We start from the raw sequence: 25,943 nt of genomic DNA, 5'->3' as shown, positions 1-25,943 counted from the left end.
CCAACAATGAAGCAATACAAATAATACAATCATTAAACCAAAAATTCTCAAAAATTCTCAAAAATTTGAAGAACTACAAATTAAAAGAAAGAAAAAGCCAAAAATAAGAAAATAATTTCCTATAGCAGCTCTTTTAGTCTTAAGATGAGTTCAATGGACAAAACACAAGTTTAACACTGATTTTTTAAATTTATAATTTTTGAAGTACAGACAATATAAAGAACATGACAGAAGATTTAAAAAAAAGCATTTATGTGTCCTATTATTGTGTGTACATTATTAATTATTCAAATGTACAATTTAAAACAAACCATAGTTTTCCTATGTAATCCAAGCATCCAAACTAGAGCATATTGTAATATAAACTCTTAAGGAGTTACAATCATAGCCCCCCCACCAGCTTAACTGAAATCACAATGGAACCCACTTTGATTTTCAATTGATTTTAATTTTTCAAGAAAGAACCAACACTGCCTCAACCCAGGCACTTCAAACCCTTGATTGTTTTTTTTATTTTTTTTTGAAAAGGTTCCTAGCCTTCTTAATTTGCTTAAGGTTCTTTGACCAAACTAAAAAAACAGATTAGCTTAAGATAAAAAAAAAGACTAACCAAATTTCTAGCCTGATATCTGACTGTTCTGTTCAATATGTCTTTGGAACTAAATATTTACTCTGAGACTATTTAGGCATCTGGACTGCCCTAATGTGGAGCTCAAACATCCCTACTGTGGGAAAAAATAGGGCTCAAATCCTTGCAACCTATCTCTAGGAAAAACTTTCTCTGATAAACAGGATAAACCTGAAGTAAGTACCCCTTTTTATAATATGTTAATACCAATATGACCACCTTTATGGAAATATTCGGTATTATCAAACCATCCTAGATACACATACTGTACAAGATTTCTTTGATAGGCATTTTGATGGTTGGTTTCTGAAATAGGCAGATTTGAAGTATCAAAAAATCAGTCCAGATCAGGAACATATCTTCCAGGTACATGACATAATGTGCCCAGCGATCTTTGGAGTTAGAAGGAAAAGGAAAGTACAGTTGTATATACTTACCATAAATGTAGATGTTCGAGTGTATTCACTGTTGCAGTGATCACCCGCAGGTTATCCTTGATGTGGTAGCCCTCGGTCAGCCCAAATACCAGAGTCAATGTTTTTCTGCATCGGCTGCTGTTGCCTGTAGACTAACGTCAGGTTGTCAGTGCTATAAAGAAAGGCAGCCGGCACCATTACATCAGTTTTTCTTGCCCTAACCCATCAGAAGCACAAGGAAATATGGTAAAGTAGTCCTGGTGGCTAAAAGCCACCGTGAGAAGCTTATGTCTCCCTAAGGCAAGAGGATATAAGGGGGAAGGAGGGAGGGAAACCAGGATTGCAACAGTGAATACACTCGAACATCTACTAAGTGTACACAACTGTACTATGTTCTTCGTGTTTCACTGTTGCAGTCATCACCTGTGGGAGGATTCCCAAAGCTGAAGAGAGGGGTGGAAGGATTAGTTAGAGACCTAGGCATGGGTCAGCATGCCCTGCAGAACTGCAGAAGCAAATCCTGCCCTAGCCATAGAGAAAAGAGGTAGGTGGTAATGCTTTGTAAAGGTATGGACAGAAGTCCAGGTGGCAGCTTCCAAGATGTCTCTGGTGGGAACTCCTCTGAGGAATGCTGTGGAAGTGGAGGCTGCCCTAGTGGAATGGGTATGAATAGACTTAGGGGGTGGTTTTTCATGTAGTCTGTAGCAGAAATGGATACAGTGTGAGATCCATTTGGAAATGGTTTGCTTGGAAATGAGCTTGCCCTCTGCTCCTGGGGCAAAGCTGACAAGAAGCTGGTTTGTTTTTTTGAAGGGTTTAGTGTGGTCCAGGTAGTATCTGAGCTGTCTGTGCATGGCTAGTGAGTGCAGAATTCTTTCCCCCTTGTTTTGAGGGTTAGGAAAGAAAGTGAGTAGATGTATGGCCTGGTTGAGGGTCACATCAGATACCACCTTAGGCATAAAGGAGGGGATAGTCCTCAGGGAGACCCTGTCTGCATGAAAAATGATGAAGGGCTCAATGAGGTGATAGCTAATAGAAAAGCAATCTTCCAGGAGAGGTATCTCAATTCTGCGGAAGCAGCAGGTTCGAAGGGTGGTAAAGTTAGTTTTTCTAAAACATAATTCAGGTCCCAGTTTGCCATGGGTGGCCTTCTGGAAGGTCTGATATTAGAAGCCCCCCTGAGGAATTGTTTAATCAAAGGGTGTGAGAAGAGGAGCTGCTCTGTATTGACATGAGCTGAAATGGCTGAGGCATGGATTTTAATAGAAGAGAAGGAGAGGCCACTATTGAGTAACGCGGCTAGGTAGTCCAGGATAAGAGGGATGGAAGGTTGTGAGGTACTGGCCCCTCTGGACTGGGCCCAGGAGCAGAATCTTTTCCATTTCCCTGCATAAGATTTTCTGGTGATGGGCCTTCTGACCTCTGTGATAATGTCTAGGACCTGTTTGCTTAACAGGGGCCCCTTGTTTGCTTTTAAAGTATTAGCCATGCCGACAGTTTGAGAGTCTGCAAGTCTGGGTGCAGCATCCCCCCCCCCTGGTCAAGAGGTCTGAGATCAGGGGAAGCTGCCTGGGAGGCTGTAATGTCAGGATGCGCAGTAAGGGGTACCAATGCTGTCTGGGCCAATCTGGAGGAATGAGGATGGACTTTGGTCTCTCCCCCCTTATCTTGATCAGTACCTTGGGAATAAGAGGCAGAGGAGGAAATGTGTACATAAAGAGGGAGTTCCAGGGGAAGGTCAAGGGATCCACCTTCCATGCTAGGTGTTGATACTCCCTGGTACAAAATTTTTTCAGCTAGTGGTTGAGGTGCGAAGCAAAGAGATCCACCTCTGGAGTTCCCCACTCCTAAATGAATTGCAAAAACATTTTTCTGTGGAGCTGCTATTCATGGGGGTCCAGTACGTTTCTGCTTAGGTGGTCTGCCAGGGTGTTGTTGATCCCTGGTAGGTATTGGGCAATGAGGTGTAACCCCATGGAGGAGGCTGTCAGCCAGAGGTTCATGGCTAGCCTGCACAGAGGGTAAAATTGGGTACCTCCCTGTTTGTTGATGTATCACATTACTGTGGTATTGTCTGTTTTGATAAGGAGAACCCCCAGCCTTAGATGGGGTTTGAAGGATGTCAGAGCCTTTTGTACTGCCATCATTCCCTTCTGACTGATGTGTAAGGGAAGGCGCTAGCCATCCCAAAGACCTTAGGTGCACCTGCTTGCTAGGTGAGTGCCCCAAGCAATGTCTGAGGCATTGGTGGTGATGGTCTGCCCGGTAGGACGGAGGATGAAGGGAAGAACCTTGTTCTTGCCACAAACCCCTACCCACCAGAGAAACTGAACTTGGTCCTTATACAGGGGATCAGAGAGAAAGAGGTCTCTAGAGTCTGAGTATGCTGACACCAAAGGTTCTTTAGATATCACTGAAGTTTCCTCATGTGAAGCCTGGCCACAGGAATTAGAAGGATGCAAGATGCCATGTACCACAAGGCTTGCAGGAACTTCCTCGCAGTGAGGTGATTTCTGGAAGCCAGCTGGGTAAAGTAGAGGGCAGGAAACTCTGCTTTTCTGGGGATAGGAAGGCCATTTGGGATGCTGTGTCCAGCAGTGCTCCCAAGAAAATGATCTTCCTGGAGGTTGTTTGCTTTGATTTCTTCTCATTGATGGTGAATAATAGGGATGTTAGGATGGTTTTAACAAAGAGAAGGTCCTGGAGCAGCTTTTTTTTGCACTCTGCCTGAATGAGGCAGTCATCCAGATAAGGGTAAATCTGTATATTTCTCTGTCTGCAAAATGCTATAGCCGGGGCTAAGCATTTGATGAATACTCTGGGAGGAGTAGATAAGCCAAAGGGTAGCACAGAGAACTGAAAGTGTTGTGAACCTGTTCTGAAGTGCAGGAATTTCCTGCAGGATTCCCTTATGGGGATGTGAAAGTAGGCATCTTTTAGGTCTAGGGTCACTAGCCAGGCATTTTTTGACAGCATAGGCAGAAGTTGCTGCAAAGTTAGCATTTTGAATTTGGGAACCACCAGGGAGGTGTTCAGAATGGATAGACCCAGGATGGAGTGCCAAGTGCCTTCTTTTCTCGGAAGAAGGAATAGTCTGGAATAAAAGCCTTTGCCTGTTTGATCTGAGTGGACAGGTTCTACTGCCCCCAAGGATATGAGAGTCTGGACCTGTTTCAATGCCTCTGCCCACTGATTTGGAGGTAAGTCTGGGTACTGTCTTTGAATTGGGAGTAATTTGTATCCCTACAAAATGATCTTTAAGACCCATTGGTCCTTTGTTACAGAAAACCAATTTTCTTTGCAGAGGGAGAGCCTTCCTCCTAGCTTTTGGTGAGTGAAAGGGGGGAAGAGGGAGTCATTGAGAGTTTTTGCCATAGAAGGATGGCTTAGAACTCCCTGCCTTTGGGGTGGACGTGGTCCACTGTTTGGTTTTCTGCTGCCCCTGGGATAGGGGCCTGGGTGGTCTGTCCCTGCGGGTCTTACCTTGCCCCAGTTTACTATGTGCAGGGAAGGACCAGTGCTTAGAAGGAAAGTTCCTGCTGAACCTGGGAGGTTGAACCTGAAAGAAATATTTTACTGTTTGCATAGATTTTGCTTTGTCTTCCATCTTTTTAAGCACCTCTTCTGCTTTTACTCCAAACAAGCGGTCCTCACTCAGGGGTGCATCAATTAATTTAGACTTGACATGATCAGAGAGATGTTGTTCCTTCAACCATGCATGTCTCCTAATGACAGATCCTAACACTGCTGCCCTGTATGAGGCTTCTAGGCCATCATATCCACAATGTAATGAGTGTTTGGCCACTTGACAAGTAGAGTGCAGTAAATCTGCTAACTCTTTCGAATTGGCAGAGTCAGGAAAGGTTGAACTTTTTTGTTTTAATAATTCCAAAGTGTGTTGTTGATATTTTAACATGTGGAACCGACACTTGAGTGCTCTGATAGCCAAGGTTGCAGAGGTGTATACATTTTTACTCCATCTGTCCAGAGCTCTGGAATCCTTGTCAGAAGGAATAAGATTCTTGGCAAAACTAGTCTTAGCTCCTTTAGGTCCCTTTGTAATGATCTCTGGGTCTGCAGCAGGATTTCTGTACAAGTATTTGTGAGAATCTGGTACTCTAATACCTGTCAGGTTTACTGGGACCAGGTGAGAGGGTGTCAGGGGCTAAGATGGATTCATGGAAAACATCATCCACCATTTCTAAGATGGGGGGATGGACAAGGGTCTGTGCTGGGGCAGGTCCAGAAACTCTTAGTCTTTTCTTAGACTGGGGGAAATTCTGAGATTCCCATTGGAAATGTTTCCTGAGGGTGTGAAGGGTTTTGCCCAAAGGAAAGGTCTTCTGGTGGTGAGGCAGAAGGAATGTATTCCTCTGTATCTGAATCCTCATAAGCAGTCAAGGGTTGTTGTTTCTCTTCAAAATCTGAATAATCAGATTCTTCAGAATCCTGTTCTATCAAAGTTTCGGAAGAAGGGTGTCTTTTCCTTTTAGAAGTTGTGGCCTGACTACCACTGATAAGGGAGATAAGATCCTCTGCCATTTTAAGCATTTGTGCTTCGGGTGGTGAAGCAGGAGCAAGATGGTTGCTAGAGGCAGATTTGCTAGGAGTGGCCTGGCTTCTAGGCCTAAGACTATCCATCTGTCTGAGAGAAACAGTAGTCGGATGAGAAGACATTGTTTTTTTTCTAGATTCGGTAGTGCGAGAAGCCTCCTCAGAACCCAGTCCCTGTGTCGCGGCTCCAGACCCAACCATGGTCTTGGAAGAAGAAGAAGGTTTCTGCGGCATATCGGACTCCAAAAGGGTCTTGGTAGAGGCCTGCGTATATATTGTATTGGACATCAGGGGCTGCGAAAGCTCCTCACTGAATTCCAGAGAACTGACAACCTGCATAGCGGTAGAGTCGTCGGAAGGCTTAGCCTTGTGTGGTCTGTCTCTATCTATCTCTGTGCTTTTTCAGAATGCTTACAGATTGTTGGCTGATGGATGCCATTTTGGAATGCAAAGATGGAAGACGAAAATACCTGTCTACAGTAATAGCCCTACGGCCAATGGTCCTCACATTAAAGAGGGCACAGAACCGGCAACGGGGGATATCATGGTCTGAGCCTAAACAAGTGACGCAGTATGAATGGAAGTCTTGGTGTGGGATCTGCTTTCCACAGGTGAAACAATTACTAACTATTTTGGACATCGGTTAGTGCAAGAAAAAAGGATCCCCAACGAGGTACTTGGCTTTAGACGTTTTCAGCTGTAATTCAAATTCTGGTAGCGACAGACCAGCACACTTGCGAACTGCTTCTGCTATGGGCTCCCCAGCAAGAAAGACTGATGTAATGGTGCCAGCTGCCTTGCTTTATAGCACTAACAACCTGACATCAGTCTACAGGTGACAGCAGCCGAAACAGAAAAACATTGACTCTGGTATTTGGGCCGGCCGAGGGCTACCACAGCAGGAATAACCCACAGATGGTGACTGCAACAGTGAAACACAAAGAACATCTTGTTCCCAGAACTACATAATCAGATTAGCATAAATGAGGGCAAAAATGGCCCCCACAGCACCCCCCCCCGTTTTTGTCTGTAAAACTCACCATCAAACATCATGTAATTATGCTCCAAAATTAATTCCATGAAACTCCTTAAAACCCTGCAGTCCGATGAGGTAAAAGAATCAAATTTTAGTAAACTTTTTGAAAAACTAGACAGACCCTCTTCCAATAATATACAACCAAACAGATCTTGAACATCAATACAGACAAAAATGATGCTATCTGTGGTTTGTAACTGAGGAAACTGCCTTAAAAAATCCCATGAGTTCCTGAGAATATATCTATAGTCACTTAAAAAGTGTTTTAACCTTTTATCAACAAATGTGGCTAAAGGAAAGGCCTTAGATTAGAGTTATGTACACACATGCCATCTTCAGGGATTTCATGTCCGTAAACAGAAGACGCTCCTTGTTTACTGCTCTATGTCAGATACCCATAGGACATGGTGAAAGGAAACCATGCTGATACCCGCCAGAGCCTAGGCCATAGGCAAATAAAGAGGGGGGTAGTTACACTCTTATGTTTGTGTCCTACCCAGGTTCAGAAATCTATCTTGGTCCAAAGAGGAGTATGGGAAAGGAGAAGGCTTAAGGGGACAAGAAGAAGAGAAAGGAAGCAAAGAGAAGAGACAGTCCTTTATGGAGATGGTGGGTGGGAATATTCACTGCAACAGTGTGGTATTCAAACAGTTACTATTCTGGTAACACACCTACACAATTGTACTATGTTCAATTGATCACAGTACAATTGTGTAAATAACTTACCAGAATAGTAGATGTTTGATTAGCTCACAACCATACTGTGTTCATTAGATCACTGCTGCAGTATTCATTACTTCTGGGATGGACCCCAGAGCTTAGAGTCGGTGGCAGAAGGAAAGTGCTTGAAACGGCAAAGGATGTCCTGAAGGACAGCCTTGGCAAACCTTGTTCTAGCCTTAAACAAGGCAAATAATCTGCAGTGTTTGATAATATTACAGACTACTGACCAGGTGGCTGCCTCTAGATTGGATCTGGCATCTGCTCCTTACATAAAGGCCACTGTAGTGGTTGCTGCCTCCTAAGAAAGATCTTTCACCGGACCAAATAGACTGTGGTCTGGTTGAGGGTCAACACAGACTACTTTTGGCATAAAGGAGGGGCTTAGTTCTAAGGTTTACCCTGTCCCTATGTAAAACCAGAAAGGGAGAAGTGCAGATTAAAGCTTGCAGCTCCTACATTCTGCTAGCTGAGGTTATAGCTACTAGAAGGTCAGTCATCCAAGAGAGGAATTTCCAGCTTGGAAGTTATGCAGAACACATATGAAGATACTAATCATGATCCTAACAGGAACATAGGAAGTGTGTACATGCATGAACTTCAGCAAAACTTTCTGGTGTTTGGGCAAGCAGAGGCACCTTTTATACCGGCATAGGGGTGGGTATACCCCATGTAGGGGAAAGGAACCTGAGCTCTTGAAAACTAACCAGATAGACAGGACACCTAGTGAAGAAGTTCCCAAAGTAATGAATATTGTAACACTGATCTAATAAAGTACTCTGCATATTCCTTTGCCTATTCTATGACTTTATGTACATTATTAAAGTGGCCTTCACATAATCTTTACAGTTACAAATCTATCATTAAAGAAACTGTACATTTTAAGTATCCTCAGGAATACTTGATCCTTTGCCTTTCTTTGCATGCATGATGCAGACACCACTCAAAACATGAAGGTTGCACTAAAAAATTTGTGTCTATTAACAGTTAGAAACCAGCCGAGCAAGTCTTCCATTTCCATCTATAAGCTTATACGAGGTCAGCTTGTATGAAATACTTTTCATTTCTTAGAGAAGCAAAACTGTCTTCTTTATGTGGCTACAGATACTGCAGAGAATGCAGTACTTGATTTTGGTAACTGTAACAGTGAAAGCACACAGTAAGCAGAACTGGGTTAATGCTAACTTTCTAACAGATAGTATACAGTATGTAGCACTGGGTTTATGGTAACTGTAACATATACAGCCCAGTCTATGTAGCACTGGGTTAAATATAACTAGATAGTACTGAATATGGAGTAAATGGTAACTTTGTGGCAGATACTGTACAGTTAGTGACACTAGGTCAGTGCTGACTACACATATACTAAACTGTATGCAACACTGGGTTAATATTAACTTTGCAGCCGACACCACACAGTATGTAGCACTGGGTTTATGGTAATTATGTGACAGATGCAGCACAGTATGCAGCATTTGACTTATGGCAACTTTGTAACAAATGTTTTTGAGAATGCAGCAGGTGGCATCTTTGCAGCAGATACTGTTCAGTATGTTGCATTGGGTTATGGTAAAAGTAACAGACACTTCATAGTATGCGAAACTGCACATATGTTGCATAGTGTTAATGGTAAATTTGAAATCTTGAAAAAACAATGTTACTCTGTACGATTTAGGCAGTCATAAACAAAATGCACCCACTGCTTTCAGTAAAATAATTTCACCAAAGAAAAACCTGCTTATTGACAAATCAACCAGTCCTTAAATACAAAAGCATAAAATGACATTGGTTTGTGTATATTTACTAGGCTTGCAGTCTAGAGGACCACTGATGAGCCTAGCCCAAATTTATGGTTTACCTAAGCACTGTCTGGTTAAGTGACTTACTTCAAAGACACACAGCAGATAAATTACAGCAAAGGGAACCACAGGAACTAGAGCTCATAGCCTTAATCCTTTATGCCAACTGCCTAATAATGAATTATACGTATTCATTGAAAGTCAAAAATCAAAACAATTGACAACTTTTTTAACGATTTAATTTATCTTAATGCATCTTTGACTTTTGTCCATTACAGAATATATAAATAAATGATTCAAAGATATTTTACACATATTGTCACAAACATTCCTAAAGAACACAAGCATCATAAAAAATGTCACTGTAATAACATTTAAAGCCACCAGGTGGCAAACTAATCTCAGTCTCACTTATTACTGCTTTGTGTGTGTGTGTGTGTGTGTGTGTGTGTGTGTGTGTGTGTGTGTGTGTGTGTGTGTGTGTGTGTATATATATATATATATATATATATATATATATATATATATATATATATATATATATATATATATATATAGTGTGTGTGTGTGTGCGTATATATTTTTTTTACTTTTTTTTTTTTAATTTTTACTTTTTTTTTTTAACTGAATCATTCAGTCCTGGACTATTCAAGCTGCCTATCTAAATACCAAATGATTTTTACAAAAATCAAGCTACCCATATATGTCAAGCAAAGTTCCTCATTAGTACTCCTGAAGAAAAATCCTGATGAGTGGATGGGAAATAGGAAATACACCCCGAGGATCACTTCTGTAGCTCTGCTCGACAGGGGCACAGGAAAATAACTTTTTTGGGTGGCGTAAGCCAGGGAACCTTGTTGGCTAGGCTTACTTAGGCCCTTGGGCCGATAGCCTAGTACCTACCTATGAACATTTACTAGTGATAACTTCAGTGTCACTGCCTACATTTCCTTACAACTTCCCCATCTTCTTTCTATAAAATCCTCACTAAACCTATGAAACAGAATCTACATCCAAGCTTTTATTTCCTAGAAAGCAATTCAGATTCACTGTGCCATCTGATGTCATTGAAATACACTATCATGCATCTCTTAAAACATATCTCTCTATCTCTAGTATCTCATAGTATGCTCAGAGTGAGAATTCATGTAATCATCATCATCTTCTTTCGGCTGTTCCCGTTAGGGGTCGCCACAGCAGATCACCTGTTTCCATTTCTTCCTGTCCTCTGCATCTTGCTCTGTCAAACCAACCACCTGCATGTCCTCTCTCACCACATCCATAAACCTTATCTTAGGCCTTCCTCTTTTCCTGTTACCTGGTAGCTTCATCCTTAGCATCTTTTTCCCAATATACTCAGCATCCCTCCTCAGCACATGTCCAAACCAACGTAATCTTGCCTCTCTGGCTTTGTCTCCAAACCTTCCAACCCGGGCTGACCCTCTAATATACTTATTCCTCATCCTGTCAACCCTCATCACACCCAGTGCAAATCTTAACATCTTTAATTCTGCCACATCCAGCTCAAACTCCTGTCTTTTTGTCAATGCCACTGTCTCCAACCCATATAGCATAGCTGGTCTCACTACCCTCTTGTAGACCTTCCCTTTCACTCTTACAGGTACTCATCTGTCACAAATCACTCCTGACACTCTTCTCCACCCACTCCATCCTGCCTGGACTCTCTTCTTCACCTCTCTTCCATACTCACCATTACTCTGAACTATTGATCCCAAGTATTTAAACTCATCCACCTTCGCCACCTCTACTCCTTGCATCCTCATCATTCCTCTATCCTCCCTCTCATTCACACACATATATTCTGTCTTAGTCCTGCTGACCTTCATTCCTCTTCTCTCTAGAGCATGTCTCCATCTCTCCAGGGTCTCCTCCACCTGTTCCCTACTCTCACTACAGATCACAATGTCATCTGCAAACATCATAGTCCATGGGGACTCCTGTCTGATCTCGTCTGTCAACCTGTCCATCACCATTGCAAATAAGAAAGGGCTCAGAGCTGATCCTTGATGTAACCCCACCTCCACCTTAAATGCATCCATCACTCCCAGAGCAGACCTCACCGCTGTCACACTACCCTCGTACATATCCTGTACCACTCTTACATACATTTCTAACACTCCTGACTTCCTCATACAATACCACAACTCCTCTCTAGGCACCCTGTCATATGCTTTCTCTAAGTCTACAAAAACACAATGCAACTCCTTCCGACATTCTCTGTACTTCTCCATCAACACTCTCAGAGCAAAGATCACATCTGTAGTGCTCTTTCCTGGCATGAAACCATACTGCTGATCACTAATCATCACGTCCCTTCTTAACCTTGCTTCCACTACTCTTTCCCATAACTTCATGCTGTGACTGATCAGTTTTATCCCTCTGTAGTTACTACAGCTCTGCACATCACCCTTATTCTTAAAAATCGGTACCAAAACACTTTTTCTCCATTCCTCAGGCATCCTCTCACTTTCCAAGATTTCATTAAACAATCTGGTTAAAAACTCCACTGCCATTTCACCTAAACACCTCCATGCTTCCACGGGTATGTCATCTGGACCAACAGCCTTTCCATTCTTCATAGCTATCCTTACTTCCTCATAGCTATCCTTTGTACTTCATGATTTATTATCCCTACATCATCCAACCTTCTCTCCCTCTCATTCTCTTCATTCATCAACCCCTCAAAATACTCTTTCCATCTCCTCAACACACTCTCCTCGCTTGTGAGTATGTTTCCCTCATTATCCTTTATCACCTTTACCTGCTGCACATCTTTCCTAGCTCGGTCCCTCTGTCTAGCCAATTGGTACATGTCCTTTTCTCCCTCCTTAGTGTCCAACCTTTCATACAACTCTTCATATGCCTTATCCTTAGCCTTCGCTACCTCTCTCTTTGCCATGCACCTCATCTCCTTATACTCCTGTCTACTTTCTTCATCTCTCTGACAATCCCACTTCTTCTTTGCCAACCTCTTTCTCTGTACTTCCTCATTCCACCACCATGTCTCCTTGTCATCCTTCCTCTGTCCAGATGTGATACCAAGCACCTTTCTAGCCGACTCCCTTACTAGCTCTGCTGTAGTTACCCAGCTATTTGGTAACTCTTCACTGCCACCCAGTGCCTGCCTTAACTCATCCCTGAACTCCACCTCACAATTACCCTTTTTCAATTTCCACCACTTGATCCTTGGTGCTGCCCTCACACTCCTCCTCCTCTTCTTGATAACCTACGTCATCCTAAAACCACTATCCTATGCTGCCTAACAACACTTTCTCCGGTCACCACTTTACAGTCTCCAATCTCCTTCAAACTGGCCCTCCTACATAAGATATAATCCACCTGTGTGCATCTTCCTCCACTCTTGTATGTCACCCTATGCTCCTCCCTCTTGTTCAACATGAACAACAGTTAGAATCAACATCAGTGAAATGGCTTTACTTACTTCTACTAAACCTTTTCTCTCACAACCTCTGCTAATGCAACAGTTCTTCTCCGACATAGTCAAGCACACTACAACAAGTCACCTCATAAATTTCCTCCTATATATAAAATGAGAATTCATTTTCTATACCTAACTTAACTATACTTTACTTAAACTAAACCACTAAACCTCATTTAATCATACCTCCAAACAAACTTCAAATCGGAAATAACTATCAAAATTGCTTTCTTTGCTATATCTGTAATGCTTTCATAAAATAAATAATGGGGTGGGATCAGGGGATCAGCATAGCATTGCTATCATTACATCCTGACGCACTATCCCTCATATACATCTTACTCTTTACCTCTTCACAGCAGCAAGCACGTGCTTGGTTGTGGAATGGCACAGGTGTGGTGTCTAGCCCAAAGAAAGAGCTTTTAGACTACTCTCGGTTTTTCAAAAAATGGTGAAGGAGGGTACTAAACTAAAACATTTTACCAAAATATTCCCCTTACTGATGTCATCTTTAATATCATATTCAATAAACGTTCACATTTATTACACATTACTCAGCAATCTTAGGAGCCACTTCAATTCCTCTCATACTGGTCTCTGAAAACTATAAAGCATTCACCTAGGACCAGGACTATGCGGTACCCCCCCCCTAAACTGCAGTAACCGTTCCAAACAGAAGATCTACAGCTTATTACTCTAGAAATCTGCAACTGTTCAAATCCTACAACTGCCCTAGCTTCCTTCTACAACATCCTCTTAGCTGTTCAACATCCTTTTGACAAACAGAACAATAAACAGTAATTGTTCATGTGGGATGGATTTGATTGCCTGGACTATAGACTCAATGAGATGGAAAAAGAAAGGAAAACTGGAGATTCAAACAAACAAGAAAAAAGTCACTTCAATATTTAAATTTAAACACTCACCAAGAATCAAACCAAAACTGCTAATGAAAAAACAACATAAAAATATCCAAATTTGGTAATCCTTAAAAATCAATTAGTTAAAATAAACTCTTTCCAAAAAAATGTAACACCACTATTCTGTCAACTAGTATGATTAATAATATTAAACCTAACATCTCATCATCTTCCAGAATGCCTACCACTCTTTTTAAAACTCACAATCTAGTTACCCCTGCTTCCCCACTACATAAGACCATTGATTAACCAACCTTTTACTTTAAAACTCTCTCTCCTATCATACTTCTCTTCACCATTTCAGAATTTCACCACTTTGAGTTTAATACAGAAATGATCATGCCATAAACAGGTTAGCCATGTAAGGAGATATGTAGTCATAAAATATACAAAGATAAGAAGCCTGAAATTAAGACATTTTAAGCAAAGCCATAACAGAGCTAAGCATATATATTTATCTCTGTCTGGAATAGATATAGATATATATATAAAGCTATTTATTCATACATATACATCATCAGATTGATTTGTACAGACATGAGGATAGGGGGGGGATTTGATTTACTTTTTGAAAAAATGGTGCAATGTCACTACTAGTTTTGTCACTTGAGGGATGTAGGTAGGTACTAGGCTACTGGCCCTATAGCTACCCAAGCAAAAAGGGCCCCCTGCCCAGCCAAAAAAAGAAAATTGTTTTTTTGTCCTGTCGAGCGGCAGAGCCACAGAAGTGATCCCCGAGTGATTTTCCTATTTCCCATCAATCATCAAGATTGAATTTCTAGGTTCTTCTAATTGAGGCTTTTTTTGAGATAGACACTGGTATTATTCCCCAGAGTATGGAATTCTCTGAGGAATCTATCCCCTCCGCATGCTCTTGTTTATTGTACCTGAAGATTTTTAGGTCCCTAGAGTGTGTAGTTTGAGTTTATAGAGTTTTAAGTGGAGCATGTGTAGCACTGGGTTTGACATACATAGCTTTGTATGGCAGAGATCAGAGATGGTGGGCAGTATATGATGTGCAGAGGCTGGAGTTGAGTTTTTTTAGATCTGTTGGCAAAGGCATCTGTTTGAGGCCAGTTATCCTCTGAGGTATTTCTGCAGCCTTTCCAGTTGTTTGTGAGGTATTTCTGCAGCCTTCCACCAAAGGCATATTGTACTATATAATGGGTAATGAGTGATGAGTAGAGGTAACAACAATGACCTCTTTTTTTCTGAGGGAGAAGAAAATTTTGATGACTTTTTGTGCTTGATTAGAAGAATTTACTATTGTGGTGGCAATGTGAGAGAAGAGACTACTGTACTGTCCTGTGTATCAATCAGGTCTCAGTTTTTCTTACACCGTTAAGTATACTACTGCCTAATCAGTGTAGTTCATGTGTACACAATTTTTGCAAAGGGATGACAATGCACTTTTTTGGCATTGAGCTTGGATGACATGGCTTTGCATGCAGCTTGAGTTTTGATTATGGCCAACTGGGTGGGGTCCAGAGTTTGGAGATACCAGTGTTTTTTGTATATAAGTTCCATGATGATACGTTCCATGGGATTTGACCAGGTTTGGAGGATAGCATCTTGGTTCTGTTTGGGATAGCATGATGCACTCGCTCGTGTAAGTGCTTATAAAAAGTGCAATTGTGTAGGAAAGTGTAAGTCTGACTTGTCCATCTGCATGGGTGTCATGCACTATAGGGATGGCAAGAACCTTAGCCAGTCCCAGGGGTGACAGGTGCAGGCCATCTCTGGCAAAGCATCATGGTCTGTCAACCATGCCATCCCAAGCAGACAGATACTGGATCTCTTTAGAATGACACCAGAAGCTTAGCCAATTGTTGAAGTCAATCATTTTGGTTTTCAATCAGTTTTAGGGAGTGTACTGAACAAAGTCAGTAAATTATTCATATATATTCATTGAAAATATTTTAGGGAATTTAAGGATGGGGTAATACATTTAGTCTAACTTTGAAAATAAATGACAGTGTCACTATTGAAATGACAATGTCACTATTGCTGGTTGACTTTTAAACATACTTTTTCGATCATCTATATTGTGGATTGCGCACAAATCATGGTAGAATGTTGGTGAGGCATACCAATGTCAAGGGCGATAACCCAATTTTATTTAAAAGAAGGGCTATGATTTAAAATCCATCTTGGAACCAAACAACAGAGATGGCTAAGGCTATGAACTGTTAATGAGCTGCTTCCTGAAGTCCAGGGTTTGATTGCCTCAGCCTCCATTTGCCTACTGTTTGAATCTGAGCAAGTCACTTCATGAGACAGTGTTCCAGAGCGATTAGGAAATTGGGCTAGGCACCGCAATGGTCTTCCGAACTGCATGCCTAGTAACTGCTTACAGACCTAAGAATTCACTTAAATAGACCATGCTCTGGAGAAAAAAGTGTGCTAGACTCCTCAATAACCTCCTGGACTTCATGCCTACTAACTACTTATGAACACAACTGGACGAACACTTCTGTTGGTAGGATCACGTGCACTTTTCTTATTACACGTCAGTGGTATCTAATGTTACTTTGAACAATACAAATGTTGCAATCACAAGTACTGACAAACATGACTGTAACACTATAGATGCTGTCTACCTTACCCTTTGTACATTATGTGACATCTTCTATACTGGCAAAACAACTAGGAAGCTGTCACAAGGGTGTATGAATGCCTCTATGCCATTGGTGTTTTTCTTTCGGCTTTTCCCGGTTAGGGGTCGCCACAGCGGAACTCTGGTCCGCTAATGATTGGCAGTCAATTTTTATGGTACCGAGGTGCCAGCCCGACGCCCAACCTTCAACAAAGGCACGCCCATTCACACATGTCTTTCGAACACCAAAAAATCAAATAATGCATTATACAAGGCCAAGTTTGGTATTTAGAAAGCTTTTGTTTATTGTTTCAGCAACAGTAGCAGCTGACATTAGATTCTGGACATTCTCCAGGATTAAACAAGTTCTTTAAATACAAAGAGTGTTCTCAGGTAAAGGTCAATCACCTAAGATACAAGACAGTCTTATTTGTGTTTTGAACTTACTCACACTGGCATTTGGCATCCAAATATGACAAGACTGCTTCTTTTTAAATGTATTAATATTCATGATTTTTAAGCTGTGATTGTGCAAATACATAAATTAAGATGTTTTATTTATACTTTTAATGATGCATTGATTTTATTTATAAAAATATCTGCATTTAACTTAGATGAACACATTCAGTTTATTCTTCAAAACTTTCTTTTGTTTGCTGTCTACAGCTTAGTGTGTATTTTTTAAATATTCATGAATTTGCGATATAAAACTTCTACTGATGTTCACATGAAGTGCTATGTAAAGCAGTAGGAATTACCACAATACAACAGTGGTCTACACTTTCCCCTAAAATCATACTACCATACAACCCTGAAGGTAAATCACATGGACTACAGTTCTGTAAGACATAAGTGAAATGTCATGTGTGCGAACACCTGAGTATAAGAGGGACAGTGAACGTCTACATGATATGGGTAGTGACAGCACACAGCTGTCTACACAATGTGGAGAGTGGCGGCACACAGCTGTCTACACGATATGGAGTGTGGGGGCACACAGCTGTCTACACAACATGGAGTGTGGCGGCACACAGCTGTCTGCACCATGTGGAGAGTGGCGGCACACAGCTGTCTACATGATGTGGAGAGTGGCAGCACATAGCTGTCTTCACGATATGGAGTGTGACAGCACACAGCTGTTTACATGATATGGAGAGTAGTGACATATATATTTCGGATTTTATTTTTATTTCTGGTTGTATTATTTTATCTTAGGTTTTCTAACATATTCAATAACAATTAACAGAAAGTTAAGTTTTGACAGATCTGAAAAAGCACTGTTTTTCTGTAAAAGCGCTGATGAAATGAGGTAATATGGACTGTTTTGAATATTTTAGTGTCTGATTAACTATCAGTTAATCACATGCCCTATAAAAGCGGGCTTTTTTTAAGAACACCTGGATTAATTACCATGAAAAGAATAATAGTCTAAGAACGTTCACGTGTTTAACAGATATATAACCAGTAATTTCTTCATAAGCCCAGAAAAAGAGGGCCGTAATATTGATGTCTGAATTTATTACTGTGAACAGAAAAATGCTCTATGCTTAAAGGCTAGATTATTTTTTACACTGTATTAACAAGGTAATAACACTATGATTAAAATTAGACTAGTTAGGGTATGTTAGTAAAGCAAGAAATCCAAATGTTTTTTCCCCTGTTGGTCCACACTTGAAGTTGTGCTAATTATGTTTTTTTTAGGATCCTATCAGGAGTTTAATCCCACTACATATTTTCCACCAACCACATATGACTACTACTTTCACCAAGTGGACCCACCAACAGAGTGTATGTGTATAAAGAACAGCATAATTTTTATTTAGCTTAGAGTACTAGATTAGATAAAGTCATCTTTAGACAAAATCACTCATCTATCAAAACATAAAAGCATTCTGAAACCTGAGGAAGCTCGCCCTACTCCTCTAGGCTGAGTTATGTGGTATCAGTTGGCTCAATAAGAGAAACGGGTCTGTCTATGTCCTTTCTTTTTATATTTTGTGGGTTGGTCCTGAGTCTCATTTAGAAGGGTCAGGTAGGATGTCCATAGGTACTGTACTCCAAGTGGGTTCTATGATTTATTACCATCTACAGAGTGTGGATAGCAGTGACACCTGCCACTCTACACAGTGTGGGCAGTGGAGGCACATCACTGTTTACATGGTGTGGGTACAGGTTGTACACCACTGTGTCTTCTCTTCTCTATAGTCATGGTGAATTTTAATTCTCAACAATTTCAGTCCACAGTGCCATGACCAATGATGAGACAGCACATGCATAATGTGTTAATTAGGATCGAGCGGAGCACCCACTGGCTGGAGTTATGTGATATCACTGCCTGTAAAGCACAACAGAATATAGTTGTCACACTCCAATACTATGCTCTACATGCCTAACTGCATAAGCTATGATGTAGATCTATAGTTTTTGTTTTACTCTGATGAGGTTACTCAGCCAAAGCCTGCTGAGCACATCTGCACTACAGGGACAGACAGTACCTAGTGTTTTTATATTGCTTGTCCACCCTTGTAACCCTATTAAGCTTCACCTTCACACTCTACTCTGCAATGCACATGTTTACAAACCTTGAAACATAGCAAGGGTTTTCATTTGAATACCTGTTCTATATGTGGACACTCCCAGGTACAAAATCATAAACTAGTGATTAGAATTGAGATAAGATGGGAGACAAAGGTGCAATGATGCAGTGACTGATGAGGCATGTTTTTAGTTGTTCTTGTAAAATGAGGAAAAAAATTGGATTGCAAGTCTGAGTGGGCTAGCTGAGGGAAATTGATTGAGATGGTGGGGGGATTCATAAAGGTTAACACGAGGTGTACACTATGTGTATGCCCTGAGGTTAATTTTTCTGAATTCAAGAACAGCCCTACCACAGCACTTTTGTTGTCTATTCATTCAGAAAGGTGAGTTAAAGTGTACACATAATGTACAACTTGTGGTAGCCTTTATGACCCCCCCCCCGGTGTGTTAAGTATTAGAAGCTTGTTGGCACACTGCTGGAAGTACATGAGATTGTTTGATGGGCATATTGATGGGAGGTGAATTATTTTCTATCTACTGTGTGATAATTCTGAATTTACTTTGTTTCAGAACTTTATGAGCAGAAGGACTGATGCTATATCTTTGTAAATATAGCTCTGTTTCCAGGATTATTATATTTTGCCATGACTCGTATGTATTCTGTAAGCCAAGAAAGAGTATTCATTTTAGCCTTGCTTTGGCTAGTGAGTGACATGTTAATGAAAATGTTTAAAAAGACACTGTCAAACTACCATACCTCTGTGTCAAGGAAAATGTTTCTACTTTACTAGTTTGAGTTTACTAATATATTTGGCAGGAGAAAGCAGTTTTCAACTATTTAAGAAAGTCCGTCATCTCCAGTGCCACAATCTAACATTTGTATCAAACCAGGCTTTCTTCCATTACAACAATGAATTAACAGCCATTTTAACTTTACTAATAGGACAACATCCCTTATCACTGTTCATCTCCACATTTAGGGCACAGTAAACTCAGGAACAAGTCTGGGAATAACAGGCCCTTTCCCTCTTATTACTGTTTTCTTTTACTTCCAACATTTCCGTCTAAATAGCAATGCGTCTGACAATGTTATCTTCTTTCGCCTCTCTTTCTTTCTTTCTTGAATATGGCTATTCTACTCATTTGTCTCTCTTAATACTCTGAAAGTGGTTACACTCAAAGTGCAAAGTCAAACAAAGTTGAGTGGGCAGTATCAGTGCTGTGTTTGTGACAGTATTCCTTCTCTTGCCTTACAATTTTTATGTGTTTTAAGGACTTGGTCATATAACTGGGCTGAGGCACACTAAGTGGGGGACCATCTGCACCTGTCTAGTTAAATGACTTGTCCATAGTCGCACAGCAGACAAATGAAGATTGAAGGAATCAAACCTGGGACTAAAGGATTAAGTTCAGTAGCAGCTCATACCCCTAGTAATCTTCACTAACTGCTAGACAAAATGCCCTTCTGCTGAGGAAATCTGAAGAACAGTTTAAGGTTAATTCTATGTCCTGGTTGTACAGCAATCCAGAATTGTAAGGACATATACTACTACCAAGCTATAGACCATCTCCAGTGGAAAGGGGTGAGTAGAAATGTAGCTAGGGTGAGGTGAAGGGGCAGCCACAATGGCTGCAAGGTTTAGAGGGCAAATGCTGAATTGTTGGTAGTATAGTACATGTATTTATTACCGTTCAGGCATGTATGAATGCTGGTACAGAAATGAATTCTGATACTGTTATTTCTGTTTTTGCAGCCTGTCAGCACTTGCTTCAATGCTTTGTATGTGGTATAAGTTCTGGCAAGTAATTTGATACATTTTTTAAAAGCAGAAGATCATTTTGGGAGGGTCACAGGTACAGATAAAAGGCAAACATTTTTTAACTTATTATAAAAGGAAATCAGGTAGTGAATCCAAATAACATTGCAGACCACTTTGTGCAATTCCTAATCCAGCAGGTCAGTGCTTGCCTCAATGGGAAAGGACATTGATTTAATATATCAGGTGTACATAATATGTGTAGATTCTGTTTAAAAATGCCAATACTCAAGTTACATCTGCCTGATATGTTACATCAGGCAAACATAATATCAGGTAGAACTAACTGCCTGATATACTGCATCAATGATGTAGAAACTAAAATAAAAAAAGGACAAAACACCTGCCATATCTTTCAAAAAGGTAATTTAACTATCAAGACCGAGTTATATGACAGATAATCAAATGCATGCCTAACACCAGTGTTAGGAGTCCTATCACTGAAGCAACATGGACTAATACATATTTTATACACACACACACACACATATATATATATATATATATATATATATATATATATATATATATATATATATATATATACACACACACACACACACACACACATATATATATATATATATATATATATATGCACACACAGATATATATATTACGCACACACACACAGACACACGTGTGTGCCCGCACGCGCGTCTATGTGTGTGTGTGTGTGTGTGTGTGTGTGTGTGTGTGTGTGTGTATGTAAATGTATGACTTTAACCTTAGTTCTATAGGTATACAGCAAAATCTTCTATGTACCAAACTTACATGTGACACCTTAACCACCATCTGTGGCATTCCAGCCAATATTACAACAGGTGCTGCTAAACTAAGTGGGGAGCACTGGTAAAAGTCTTATGTCAAACTGGCATGCAATCATGTCAATACATTTTAGCTGAATATGTTTCAGGATTTCAAATGCATCACACTTGTCATGACATGCACCACTCAAACAAAAAAATCATTTCTATAAAAAGGACTTGCAAAACTGATATACCTGTTGCCAACATAAAACATTTTTATGCAACTCTTAAACTAACAGTCAGTAGGCTCTAGCCATGCTTCCCAAAATGGATGAAGAAAACAGCTAACACTTCCTCCTCATCTACCTCACTGAAAAAAATGAATGCACAACAGACTCTGCTTAAAGCCAGACACCTCTGAAAGGATTCACTCCTTCAGACCAATACCAGCAGTGGGGGAAGTGGTAAATCTTTCCTAAAATATAAGGCTGAAAAGGAATTCCAGGGGTAATATTGGCTTCTCTTGTACGCCCTTGGACTTCCACTCAGAATGGTCAGTGATAAAGGACTGTTGAGTCATTCCATAGGCAATCAGCTATGTGAAGGTAGATAGTCTGAAGATGGATGAGGTAAAGCAACCTTCATGTCTGCCTGGATGATAGTCCTCTCTGCTCATCTCTTGCCAGAGACAGAGGACATGTTATCACTGACAGGGAATAAATGGTCTGAGACTAATTGGAGGAAACAAGATCGGTGGCAGGAGGTGAAGCAAAAAGCACATACAAAAAAAAAAAAAGAAAAGAAAAAAAAACTAGTGTCATCACTAAGGTTTTCAAATAAGCTTTAATATGTATTATTAGATCTGTTCTATACCCAACTCATTTATAACTTAGTTGAGTCTAAAATAGGGGTCTTTGTTTTCTAATTCACTACCTAACCTAAAATAGCATTTCAAACTAAATGAAATTAAAAGTATTATTTTCCAAGCATGGAATGACAGGAATTTGCAATGGTGAATAAAGATATCCATAGCATGTTGAGCCTCTTCTTAGATACGTCTCTGAGATACAACACCCCCACTTTCCTTTATTTATAGTTTGTAACAGGCTGTGAAGAACACTTGAGTCTCCAGTTTAGTGAAGTTAATTGTCAGAAGTGTATACACCATGTGGGTGAAAAAGTGAATCCAGGTTAATTAAATTCATAAAAGTGAAAAAAATATAACTCACTTTTAGCTTTTCTGAAAGCTTGCAGTGCTTCTGGGTTGACTCGGACACGCCCCATGGTATCTGCTTCAAGTGTGTCCCATTTCACTAAGCTCAAGTTAGCCCCAAAGTCCACAAGTAGATTTACAAACTCAGCTTCACATCCATGCCGCAGAACAGCATCCAACACACATGTAGGGGACCCCCTTGCAAAATCATCAACATTGACAGGGCTCCAGCAGTTGTAGTCAGGGTTAGCTCCAGCCTGAAGTAAGAGCTGGAAACATTCTAAGTTGTGATAGGCAGCACTAATGTACAAGGGGCAAACTACAAGAGAAGTAAGTCGCCGTGAAACAGGAGTAGGAATGCGGGAAGATAACTGGTGGTCAACATCCACATCTGCATTGTACCTGAAATGCAAGGCAAACTCCATATAAGAATTAAAAACATTGCCAAGTGCAATTTAGTTATAAAAGACCAAAAAATCATAGGTTCAAAACATTAAACAATGGCAGTTCATGCTTTTTCTTTTAGAAACCATTTCCTAGTGAGTCAGTAATGGGGACACAACTTATTCTACCAACAGAAATGTACCATGATCTTGCAATTTTGGATTTGAGTGGTAGAATGATTTATTTAAAACTATGTGGAAAATCGGTAATCCAGAACCAGTAAATCTGCTACATAAGTTATACAGTCAGTAATATGAGAAATATGAAGACATGCTATACAAGAAAAAGCAGTGAGCACAGAGAATATTTTGGCAACATTCAATACAAAGTTTTGATCACTGAATCCTTAATTTAACCTTCCGGGGTCCTGAAAGTTACTTTAGCATTAAGTAATCCTGAACAAACTGCCCTTTCAAAAATGTCAGTTAAATTGAAAACCTACTAATATTGGTGTTAACAGAGTCTGCAGCTGAGATTTCCCAGCAAATCTCACATATCATCTTATTACAGGCTTTCCATTACATAAACACATATACCCATAGATAACATGTACAACTACAGATGTAGGAACATCTGTAAAAGGAAATTTGTAACACATAAAGGGATATAAATTGTCAGGCTGTGTAAAACTTGCAGATGTCTTTTAGAAAAGATGCAGTAAATGGAAAATGTACAAAAGCTATTCTGAATTAAAACAAACATGTTTATTTTTTGAAAAAAGAAATTAAATACATAAAATGGTAGTTGTCTTTCCTGTAAAACATCCCACTGTTGTAAGTATTAAAGTAAGTGCACATAAATGTGTAAAGCTGTACAAAACCAAAATAAGTTTATTTAAAAAAAAAAAAATTAAATGCTGCACAAAATATACTTGCCTTAAGTGCCTGCACCGAAAGGTGTGAAGCTGTATGAAAACTTCCGTAGTTAAGTTTTCTGTGAAACTGGTCTCAAGCAGGTAGAGACACACACACACACACACACACACACACACACACACACACACACACACACACACACACAGGCACCTCCCCCCATGAATTATCATAACAAATCACAAGTTCTGCAAAGTAAAGTGATTAGGTAAACAGACAGTTTTCATTCAAATGCTAAATCAAACAAGAAATACAGAACTTGGGAGGTTTTTTTTCGAAGTTCAGAGAGCAATTGTTAAGCAACAGTTAGACTTTACCTCCTTAAGTGTGTACAGAGGACTTAGACAGAAACCTCATGTTGGTTATTAATTGCCAAAGCACTTCTCCCCAATGCTAAATCCTTTAAAAAGTCAAAAGTCATTAGAATATGGTGAATCTTTTAGTCAGTAGTAGGACCAAATAACTCTACATAACATTTTTTTCCTAAAATAAGTTTAAATGTTTTATCTTTTCCATCTGCAAGAACTTATTTTTGTATATCTTACAAAAACACTGCTTTATTTTATTTCAAGAAAATAGTTTCACTACTCAATTTCATCAACCTATGGCTGGAATTTAATTTATTAGTATATAACTGTAATCCCTGAACATGATAACACGTTAATATCCATGTTTTTTTTATGTTATGAAGCGTAACTGCTTAAGATACATCTACCAAATAATTATAGTACAGCTGGCTTATTTCAAGAGTGAATATTAACTGTGCTAGGTTTATCTAGCTTATGGCAGTTTGCCATCATAAACACAAGAAAAGGGGTACTGGCACTAGAAAGATCCATTATTCCCTGCACAGTAACACTGTGTATGCATGTGTGTCTGTGCCTGTAAATATAAAATCATCTTGACCTGGTTTCAGTTACTGCTAGCAAGATGGCATCGAGTCAGCACGGTGGGTGAAATTCTGGGAAGCTTGTGATTTATAACAGCTGCTCAATGTAACTCTTATTTGGATGTAAGAAGTGTTGGACATTACTCAAGGGAGTACTGTGCACTATTCCATAGTCACTGGTAAGGATCATAAAATGATAGCACATGACCATCACATTAATTGGTATCATCGGCTGAGATTTTAAGCCCGTGGTATCACAGATGACAGAGATATACAGACATTGCTTGAAGAAAAAGATCATATGACACTTCTACTCTATGATAGTATTAAGTCCTTTTCCTTGAAGCATCTCTCTCTAATTATTCCATTTCATACTTTACTTTAGAAAAAGTATTTTACCTCTTCAACTCTTTGCTAACCATGTAAAACCTACAACCATCTGCTTTCATGGACAACCACAGAGCTTTGGTAAGATGAAGGGAATAGGTTAGACACAATCAGCATCTACCTATGATGTAATACTGTATGGTATACTACTGTAAAGTTTTTCCTATACAAGCCATCAGTAAAAATTGAACCTGCCCTGGAGGAACTTTCTGGTCAATAATCTCAAATAAATTAACAGATACATACATGAAAGGACACACAGATACCTGTTAAACTTCACATGATAGCACATGTAAAGTACAGTTGCACAAGTCCTACTTACCGGTAACATTAGATATTAGAATTCCTCACTGCCTCAGCAGCATTTTGGGTTATATGCCATGGTAACCCAGCACTGGCTGTTTTTTAAAAGCTCAAATTCTCCTACCTCTCTCTTCCTGTGACAGCTAATTGGCTGAACATATCCTGAGAGGGAATCTTTTAGCTGTTACAGGAAATGAGTGTTCACGCTTTTTCACTATCACAAAGAAGGATAAGAAAGTACCTGAAGCCAGAATCATCTAGCAAGAGTAAATTTACAGCCAATCACAATACCATATAAAAACTAAACCCAACAACAACTGAATCAAAAAGGTTGAAACCCACCTCAACTATGCACAATCTGGTGGATGGCAGGTGGGTGCTGCCACTGAGGCAGTGTGGAATTTGAACATTTACTATTAAAGGTATGTAGGATTTATGCATCTGTTCTATGTTCATCATTCCCCTCACCTCAGTGGCATTGTGGGTATATTCATAAAGCTTATCCTACCAGGAAGGTGGAAGGATAAGGATCCAGGATTCCCTGGATAATAGTCTTAGCAAAGCCTGCTCTAGACCTTGAAAAGGAATCCAGTTTGTAGTGC

General features: G+C 40.0%; 1 protein-coding gene across 2 annotated transcripts in view; it reads right to left on the bottom strand.

Moving 5' to 3' along the window:
• Positions 1-25,943, bottom strand: part of ASB1 (ankyrin repeat and SOCS box containing 1) — a 368,215-nt gene that overhangs the window by 51,102 nt on the left and 291,170 nt on the right. For both annotated transcript variants that reach the window (XM_044075052.1, XM_044075053.1), the window contains one exon: positions 22,463-22,848. In XM_044075052.1, coding sequence (XP_043930987.1) covers positions 22,463-22,848 — 386 coding nt within the window. The remainder of the gene's footprint in view (positions 1-22,462; positions 22,849-25,943) is intronic.

The sequence above is a fragment of the Protopterus annectens genome, chromosome 6.part0 (assembly GCF_019279795.1).
Source record: "Protopterus annectens isolate FY-2018-M chromosome 6.part0, PAN1.0, whole genome shotgun sequence".
NCBI classification, from domain to species: Eukaryota; Metazoa; Chordata; order Ceratodontiformes; family Protopteridae; genus Protopterus; species Protopterus annectens.
Note: the sequence above shows the minus strand (reverse complement) of the source record. Positions and strands in the feature narration are given on the sequence as shown.